The 9,752-nt window shown below is 42.5% G+C and overlaps 1 protein-coding gene across 2 annotated transcripts; it reads left to right on the top strand.

Moving 5' to 3' along the window:
- The first annotated feature begins 803 nt into the window (after window positions 1-803).
- Window positions 804-8,568, top strand: PARP16 (poly(ADP-ribose) polymerase family member 16). 2 transcript variants are annotated; one of them, XM_069968528.1, is made up of 8 exons: window positions 804-956; window positions 2,523-2,711; window positions 2,790-2,927; window positions 4,362-4,568; window positions 5,808-5,979; window positions 6,066-6,210; window positions 7,476-7,506; window positions 7,927-7,979. In XM_069968528.1, the coding sequence occupies exons 2-7, from the start codon at window positions 2,559-2,561 to the stop codon at window positions 7,486-7,488; spliced, it is 828 nt and encodes a 275-aa protein (XP_069824629.1). In that variant the 5' UTR covers window positions 804-956; window positions 2,523-2,558; the 3' UTR covers window positions 7,489-7,506; window positions 7,927-7,979. The 2 variants fall into 2 exon arrangements, with proteins under 2 accessions (XP_069824629.1, XP_069823966.1); XM_069967865.1 differs by lacking the exon at window positions 7,476-7,506 and having other exon boundaries at window positions 7,927-8,568.
- The last annotated feature ends 1,184 nt before the right edge of the window (window positions 8,569-9,752 follow it).

Below are 9,752 nucleotides of genomic sequence, written 5' to 3'. Positions count from 1 at the left end.
AAAAATCTCAAGTCTTCTAGTACTTATCAGCTGCTGTATGTCCTGCAGGAAGTGGCATATTCTTTCCAGTATGACACAGTGCTCTCTGCTGCCACCTCTGTCCATGTCAGGAGCTTACCAGAGCAAGAGAGGTTTTCTGTTTCAATATATTTTATTGTAATTTTTTCAATAGAATGGTTTTCTATGGGGATTTGCTACTGCTCTGGACAGTTCCTGACATGGACAGAGGTGGCAGCAGAGAGCACGGTGTCAGCCTGGAAAGCATACATCACTTCCTGCAGGACATACAGCAACTGATAAGTACTAAAAGACTTGATTATTTTTTTTAAATAGAAGTGCATTACAAATTTATAAAACTTTTTTAAAACAAGTTAATTTGAAAGAATTTTTTTTTCACCACATAACCCCTTTAAGGGTAAATTATGATCAATTTAAAAAAATAAAATAAATAGAAATAACAAAAACCCAGTGAAAAAGCATGGTCATTGAGTTCACCTTCATAATCCCCCTAGTCAGGTTATTTTTTCAGCAATCAGCTTATGGCGCCCTTGGCAACTGCCTGTACTGCTTCTCTTGCCATAAATCATTATAGCCACTACTCAGCAAATCTAGCATTGGGAGATCATATAGGGCTGCTTAAGTCTGGCAGAGCTAGCAGGCACTAGTGCTGGTCCTCCTCAATATACTCCCTTACTTCCAGTCATCTGCAGTCTGCTGCTCTACACTATCAGTAGCAGGAAGCAAACTACTGTCCTGTACACGTGTGTAAAACTACACCTCCCAGCGTGCTTTGCGGCTGAAGCCCCCGGCAGGTATGGCCAGTAGTGCCTGTGTGACTTACTGCTATGATGCACGGCTCAGGCAGTGCTGGGGACAGCTACGAGCCTGAATGGCTGGGGGACACGTCAGCTGTGCGGAAGAGAGCATGGTCTGCCCTGTGTCTGTAAGGAAACCAGGTGAGAGCCGGAGTGGTTAGTAACTCTATAGAGAAGTGTACGGAAGCCGGGTGTGATCACTGCGGGCTCTGTGCTATAGAGCTAATAGTACAAATAAAGATAACCTTGTGTGTTACCATTGTATATAGATACAAAGCTTCTTCTGCATTGGACAGTGTCTGTGTACAGGGGCCTCACTGGAGTTAACTGGAGTGTGATGTGTATAGGAGCCCTGAACCCTATGATAACTCTGCCTGGCCATGCAGGTGGCTGCAGGCACAATCAATCTAACAGTGTATGTTTGCTTCTATCATGGATCCTGTGTAAATAGAACCGTATGGGTTTTTGCATTTATAGAACTAGTGTAGGATACTTACTGGGAGATGTAAGAAACGTCAGTCATAAACATTCTCATTCTTTAAAGGGGTAGTGCGGCGGTAAGTAATTATTCCCTAAATAACACACATTACAAAGTTATACAACTCTGTAATGTATGTTATGTTAGTGAATGGCCCCCTTCCCCGTGTTGCCAACCCCGGAAGTGTAGTGCTCTATACTCACCTGATTCGTGTCGACCCCCCGTCTGCTATCTTGTGACAATAATGTCATCTTCGGGTGGCCGGCCGAACCGCTCCGACAGTCCCTATTGCCGGCCGCCCTCTGCCGCATCATCAGCTGCTCAGCCCCGATTGGCTGAGCATAACTGTGCTCAGCCAATTGGGGCTGAGCAGCTGATGAGGCGGCAGAGGGCGGCCTGCACTAGGGACTGTCAGAGCGGTTCAGCCGGCCACCGACATTCTAGCGATCGGCAGGGTTCTCTGCAGCTGGACCCCGACCAATATGCACTTCTGACATGTCGCTATGACATGCCAGAAGTTTTTAAAAATGGTAGTTACACTTTAAAGGGTCATAAAAATAAACTTTTGACATGTCTTATTGGGTCTTATTGCTGGGATCCCCAACCATCAATGAAACGACAAGGAGATAAATGCAGCCGTGCACTTCACTTCTGCAATCAACCATCTCCATCCATGCCACTCTATAGATTTATAGTGGAGCTGCCTTAACAGGAATCATCTCCCCCTGCCTGTTCTCCTTAATGGTGCGGGTCCATACAACAGTGCCCAAAGAGGAAACTTTGGTTAATTTATGTTTCCCTTTTTTTTTTTTTTTTTTTCAAGACTTGAAGGCTCCTTAGAGAATTACAGTATCCACCAAGGCATTTTTATTTATTTTTCACTTATTTTGTTTTATCTCTTATACTTGTTGCAGAATAGTAACTAGAAAACAAAAAACAGCTTTCAATGATTAGACTATGCAAGACATCATCTATGATAGCTCTTTAACCCATCTGGGTGGGTGGGGGTGATGACTGTTCGGCTGTAAGTTATTGAAGGTGTTTGCGGAGCTTTAAACTGGTGTTTTACTATGAAAGTCTGAGTAAAGGAGGTAGTTGGAGTGCTTTTTGCCAGATCTATTTCCAAGCCCTTACAGTCCCCTGCTTTTATAATCTCTGTATGAATGAAATTCTAGAGACTTCAAAATTCTCCTTGTATATAAAAATGTTCTTTTTTTTTTAATCCCCAGAACAATTTTTGTGCTTCCTGAAGTTGGAGAAAAGCAATGGTAGAGCAGATTATCGCTAGAGATCTATTAGCAGCCGATCTGAAATGCAGCCTCTTTGTGTCCGCTCTCCGAAGCTACAAGAGAGACTCCGTGCTACGACCCTTCCCTCCTTTCTATGCCAGTGACCAATACAAAGATTTCGATGCCTTGGTGAGTACATCACCTGTGTATGCCTCCATTGTCCACCAGTGGTTTTCCAGTCTCTAATAAAGTCTTTGTGTTTGCTAGATCGCCGACACAAATGTCTTACCCAGTCTTCAGGAATTAATTCAGAACAAGTCCACGTTAGACCAGAGGCTTCTCAGTCTGCTGAGCTGGATTCTGTCAGAGAAACTCTTCACCATCAAATGCCTTAAAAAGGAAAAGGTAATATCGGACTTTAGGCATGTGAGAGGCTTATGCTGCGGTATGTCCACACATATATGGGGTGCTGTGGGTTCCCTAATTTTGAATGCTTTAAAATAAGGAAATCTGTAGCATTAGTATCTTCGTTCACATCATGGACTAGTAGTTTAAATTCTAATACTCCCATACACCTCCTATACACCTTCAATAACTAATAATGGCCAAATGATCGTTCGGCCTCCAGTTATCTCTCCTGTCCGCCACCCGTTCTCCCCATGTACATGAACATTCGGCACATTTTTGTGTTCTCTATGGGAGGGGAGAGGTAAGCTGCAGCGATAGCACTCTCTCACTGCAGCTTATCTCCTTCTAAACAAAGGGGTCATCTGTGAGTTCAGATCTGACACAGCAGACCCCTAATACCACCGACATCATCTGTAGGTGGTTGTTCTAGATGGCCCCATACACTTTAAAAAAATAAATAAATAAAAATCTTCCCTCCTCCATCTCTACCTTGACCCCCCCCCCTCCTACCACCAGGGCAGCCCATACCATATGCATACATGTTGCATTCTCGTAACCGCATTTTATTTAATGGTATTTTTTTCCTATTGCCAAATTTGGTTAATAATTCTGGCGAATAGTATAATTGGTTTATGAAGAAGTGTGATATTCTCAAGGATGGACTATATACCACAATTGCCCCATCTCTCACAATTAACCCTTTAGTACTAGGACTCTGTTATAATCTTCATCAGTTCAAATGATTTGATTAGCCTGCAATCTATTTTCTACTTCACAGCCCCATACACCTTATACCGGCAGCTGGATCCGCCTAAGTCTAAGGTGTATGGGGACCTTAAGGAGATGTTCACACAGTGTAATTATATCTCTTTGACGCCATAGAGAATACATTACTAATGCCGTAGTTCACATGGAGTTGATTCTTTCCACTGTAAATTTGAGCTTTGTTCCTTGACGTAAAAAGTTGCAAAATTTTTATCAAAAGTGGATGTTTCTTCTCATATTTTGTGTGACTTGCTGTCGCCGCTACATTGCAGCATGGAAAAGTAGTGCCCCAGGGAGCTTCAGATCATTATGTTGGTTTCTTTGTTCATTTTGTCTCTCTCTTTGTCTTATGTGTTATTGTTGCAGTCAGCGTGTATTACCACACATAAGAGTATATATTCACATTTGACTCCTTGCAGAAATTTCTGCATCAGAAATATCCATTCCATTCCTCTGAATGAGGTCGTTTCTGTAATATGTGCATGAGCTTCTGCAAGGGCCATTAAGTGGGACAGTCCCAGACATTTCTTCAACAATTTTGCTGCATGTGAATTCAACCTAACAGCTAACCAATTTTAGTGGTCAGTTAGGAACAATGTCTGTACTAACCATATTGACAACATACCCCAGCCTTAAGCTAAGGCTGCCCCTTCCTTATTGTTTTAGTTTGAGAACATCCAGGCCTTGCCAGGCTCCCCCAGTCTTGCTCTGCCCACTCCTGACTTCCTGTTTGAAATAGAATACTGCGAGAAGCTAAACACCAAATTCCAGGAGACACGTGGAGAGATGGATGTGATGTACGCCCTGCACGGCAGCCGCCTGGAGAACTTTCATTCCATACTGCACAATGGCTTGCACTGCCATCTGAACAAGGTGCGACATAGTAGCAGATAAGATGCTGATATCATTGGTAACCCTTACCTTGGTGTCAGGGGGCTGGCTATTCTGTCAGGGACGGGGAGGCAGGGACAAGACACGACAGTGAGCCCTGATGCTGAACCCACCAACTGTCCCTACCTACTTGCCTTAAACGGCCGTGGACAACCACGAAGATGGTACATGTACTATATATGTGCACCCAGAGCAAGACAGACAAACAAACACAATAGCGGATAGTCAGACAAGTAAGCTCAGAACCAAACGGGCAGCGCAGTACAAAATCAGGTAACAATCGGATAGTCAAAAATACAAGCCAAAGGTCAGGTAACAAAGTCGAGCAAGCAGAGGGAGTTAGGACGGGGAGCGCAGGAATAGACAGGGGGAGCTGGGACCAGGGTATGAAACCTAAATAGCCAGCGCTGGGAGACTGCCTCAGCTTTCTTTTATGCTGACCAAGAGCCCGGTCCGGATCCCCATTGGACAGGCGCTCTGATCTTCCAGGTTCCAGACAGGCAGAGAAACCAGTCAGTCAAAAGCCTTATCAGCTGCATAATCAAGTCTAGCAGTTATCAGTTTAACTCCTGCATTGCTAGGAAGCTGAGAGGCAAGCGGGTGTGTCACACAAAAGTAAAAACAGGCCCAGTTCACACCAGGTTACTGCACATTCCTGACACTTGGGTTCACCTCCATTGCCTGTATTCACATGATGGCAATGGTCTCTGGTGAACTTAAATGCTGGAAAAAATCCCAACATATACATTTCATAGAGCCCAAGATGGATACAGTGCAGTGGTGAAAAGCTAATGAAATATGTGTTGGATAGCATTTAGTGGTATCTGTCACCCAGAAGCTACCGCTGCATGGTATAGTCTTTTTACAAGATACTACTTCATACAGTAGCTTAATCTATAGCTATTCCATACTTATTTTTTACTCTATACCAGCCCGTTCAAGGCCAAAAGGGTACTCTTTTGTCCTCCATCCACCCGATGTAACCCCCATGGACACGTTTAGCGTGTATGTTGGGAGTTTTCCAGTTGAAAGACTATTACCATGCAATGCCTAAGGGCTTGAAGGTGTGGAACATGTATTCTCTGGGTAGTTCTTTGCTATCCTGTGTCATGCTGTGCCCCAAGTGTACATGTTTTGTCTATAGAGTTCCTATAAGTCATGTATAATGTATCCACAGGAATATTTCTTAAGTATTTAACCTTTATGTTCATGTTCTTGCAGACATCTTTATTTGGAGAAGGCACTTACTTAACCAGTGACCTGAGCCTAGCTCTGCTGTACAGCCCGCATGGACATGGATGGACTCATAGTATATTGGGGCCAATTCTTAGTTGTGTTGCAATGTGTGAGGTCATTGATCATCCTGATGTTAAGTGCCAAGTCAAGAAAAAAGGTGAGCAATGTTTCCTGTCTGCTGACAAAGTCAATATGGAAATCCTTTTTTTATCATTTTATTTACTTGCTGCTCTTTCTGCCCAGACTCCTCTGAAATAGATCGTAAGCGAGCGAGAGCACGGAACAGCGAGGGGGGAGACGTTCCAGAGAAGTACTTTGTGGTGACCAATAACCAGCTGCTACGAGTGAAATATCTTCTGGTCTATTCTCAGGAGCAGCCTCAGAGGAGGTGAGGGCACCAGGCAATCTTTGCTGGTACAGGAGTTTTCCTGTTTTACCAAATGAAGTTTATTCATTGGAAGATGAAAAGTTAGGCAAGGCTGGGTTCACGCATAGAGTTAATCTATATTTATCATGCTGCGGGCAGCACAGATGGAAAAAAATTGCAAGATTTTGTTACTGTTTGCCATCAGTGAAGCTCATGCCAGGGAGGCTCTGAGGGGCAGAATGGTATCTGTCACAATTTATGCCTGCACACAGACAGAGTGGGCATACATATCACTGAGTGTGTACGGTAGCTCAGATGCTCCCGGATTTATGCCCCTCTATATAAATCCAACACGCTCATGTGCTGGCATGGGCGTATGAGATGCTGGTGTTTTTATCACTTAAAAAGATACAGGATGATTAGCAACTAGGCATAGCTAAGAGGAGAAATGAGACATGGTTTCCACCATACTCAGAAAGCATATGTGGAGACCTAGCCTAATGCTGCAGAGTAACAATCTGGAGTCAATCAGACGTGGTCGTTTCTGATTACTGAAGGTAATCTGAGTCCGTTTACATTTATCTGGCATTGTGATCATTTTTTGTAATACAAATAGTGGAGTGCAATAAATTAAATCTAAAAAATAGCTTTTATTAATTTAAAGTTAAAATTTAGGTTACAAAAAATAGACCAGACAATTTAATAAGATAGGTATCCTAGGTGAAATATATCTTACCACTCAACGGTGACTGCTGAGTAGATGGTACCGGAGCGATAGTGGACCATACGGGATGCGTAATCGTCCTGAACCCCAATGGATTCCACGATGAGCGGCTGAGATCCTCTGGTATAGGGAAATGGAGGACAAAAAATGGGGTGCACACTGTGTAGGAGATAGGACAGCCGATCCCTGACACTGTCCTATTGCACCCTAAAAGTACTGTCCCTCCAGACAGAGCTCTCGCCCTAATAAGGGCGACTCCGCCACACTCGCTCCTAGGGTCCCTAGTTAAACCCTAATACTCACTGGTGGCTGTGTCCCAATGCATTTCATCTCCCGTTAGGGGAATCATCAGGGGATCTAATGAAAAAAGTGCCACGTACAAAACAACAAAAGAAGGGTAGAAGCTGCACGTGTGGTGCCGGCTACGCGTATGGCGTGATCATTTTTTGTACATCTTTTTTATTGTTCTAAATATAGTATGGTATTGGGATGTGCATAAAAAAAACTGATTTATTTAATAGCTACCTGTTATTTATATCTGAATATTTTTCTTTATGGCCAGTAGGTGGCGCTGACATACCTGGAGCTATAAAGTTAGTACTTCTGTACATCGCCATGTTATTCCCTTTAATTATTCATGACCAGCATCCAACCCCTCAGCTTTTCTATTGTCTCTGATTTTTTAAATCTATTTTATTATATGCTTTTTAGTGCATACATATAAAGGATGATTTGTATTATGATATTTGTTTTTAGTTGTGCAGTTTGTTTGTAGGCGGTCATTCATACGTCTCCCTAATGGTAGGCATCATACTTTACAGCATTGTACGTGGGTGGTGTCTGATTTTGCAGTTGAAATGACTAGGGCTGAGCTGCAATCTCAGACACGGCCAATAGAGAAACATTTCCTGCAGAAAAGTCACATATAGCATTGGTAAGATTGTTCAGTGTAAATGTGTTTTCTAAAGATTATAGCTTTTTGCATTGTTTTTTTTTCTGTTTCTATCATACAGGTCCAAAAAGCCATCTTGGTTCTCAAGCCATCGATTTGCTATCATGATGTCTTTGTACCTCTTTATACTGATCCTCATCGGGTTAAGCAGTTCCAAGACATTTATGCATCACTGGAACCGACTCTTAAGCTGAAGGCCTTGGTCTCTTGCTGTCTACAAACTGCACCAGAAGCCTTAACTATATCTTTATACCACAGCCATTCAGACTTTACCCCTTGACTTGTTCAAGGATAAAGACATTCCAGATTTTTTTCTAACTCTGGATACACGAGTGACATGGAAAATACCACAAGTCATTTTTTAAAATTAATATTCCTACAAAAACACAGAATTATAATGCCACTAAGCAATACAAGAATCTGTGGATCCTGAAGATGATTCCTGAAGGAGGAGGCATGAAAATGAGCACCTTAACTAAGACCGGGGGAGAAAGGCAAAATGTGAAGGCTTTTTTATAAAAGATTTAATGATAATAATAGTAAGACTATTATTATTATTATTGCCATATCCGCTTATAAATGGCACAGCAGTAAGAGGTTTTCTGCTGCTCCCATTCACCTTTCAAAGCTTAAATATAACAAAACTGACTTTTTATACTCATCAAGGATATTGGTAAATAAAGACGAATGTCTTTCTTGTGTAGCATGTTCTTTCTTGATGTGTTATTTGAGACTGGTGGAGTTAGACAAACTGCAGGTACGGGTGTGGATGGACATAGTACTGCTCAGTACAATCTAAGTTGAATGGAGCCATAGCACAGAGCCTAAGTGGTATTCTTTTGTTTCAAGGGTTTTTCTATTGGATTGTTTGCAGATATGGCAGAAAAAACACATGGAATGTTTCTTTTGATGATGTATGTATCAAGGTGTTTCTGCCTAGAAATATTGATTCTATGAGCGAGCAGCTTTGTACTTACTAAGTGCCCTTGTGCCCTATGTCACAGACATGTCAAAATTTTTGATGGGATGTGATTTGGGTGTTAAGATACTCAGCAATCACTAGATGGAGCCAGGAGAAGCATAGAGCTGAGCAGTTCTTTCCCTGGCTCGCTGCTCTATCAGACTATGTGCTGGAGATGGGTTCCATAGACTGAGGCCCTATGCACACATCCGTGACTGTTTTTACTGTCAGGAAATACTATCGGGAAACTTTTCTGGATGCTTAATTTCTGACTGTAAAAACAGAAGGGAAAAAAAATATAATAAAAGCACATACTTACCTCTTAATCTTACCATCTTAATAAGAAATCAGGATAGATTTTCCTGACGTGTACATGGGGCCTTACTACAGAACCTGTTTTCTACAAAGAGCAGAGAACCTAGAAGTGAAGTGCTTAGCCGCACAACTCTCTAAGCTTAGTGGGGATCTGAACAACCAGACTCCAAATTAAGTTTTTTTTTTTTTAAATCATGACGGTAATGCCTTAAAGCGTAACTGTCATGTTTTTTTTTATTGCAGAAATCAGTAGTATAAGCGATTTAAAAAAACTCTGTAATAGGTTTCATCAGCCAAAAAAGCCTCCTTCTGTACTCAAGAAGCAATCTCCCAGCCTCCCCCCCCCCCCCCCCCCCCCTGACTTCTTATCTGTGCATTATCAGGCAAACACGTCTTCATTACAGAGAAGCCAGTGAAGACGGGCTCTGCTCTCTCAATTGTAAGCCTATGAAGGGGGGAGGGGCTGAGGGAGATGAGGGAGCAGGAAGAGGTGACATGAAGGTCAGCTGTTTGTAGACTCTCTGGGCACCTAAAATGCTAAATTCAGGTGTCAGAAAGGTCAGTGCTTATCTATGAACTTACTGAGAAAAGATTGCAGGGTGTTGTGCTTT

The sequence above is a fragment of the Dendropsophus ebraccatus genome, chromosome 1 (assembly GCF_027789765.1).
Source record: "Dendropsophus ebraccatus isolate aDenEbr1 chromosome 1, aDenEbr1.pat, whole genome shotgun sequence".
Classification (NCBI taxonomy): domain Eukaryota; kingdom Metazoa; phylum Chordata; class Amphibia; order Anura; family Hylidae; genus Dendropsophus; species Dendropsophus ebraccatus.
Note: the sequence above shows the minus strand (reverse complement) of the source record. Positions and strands in the feature narration are given on the sequence as shown.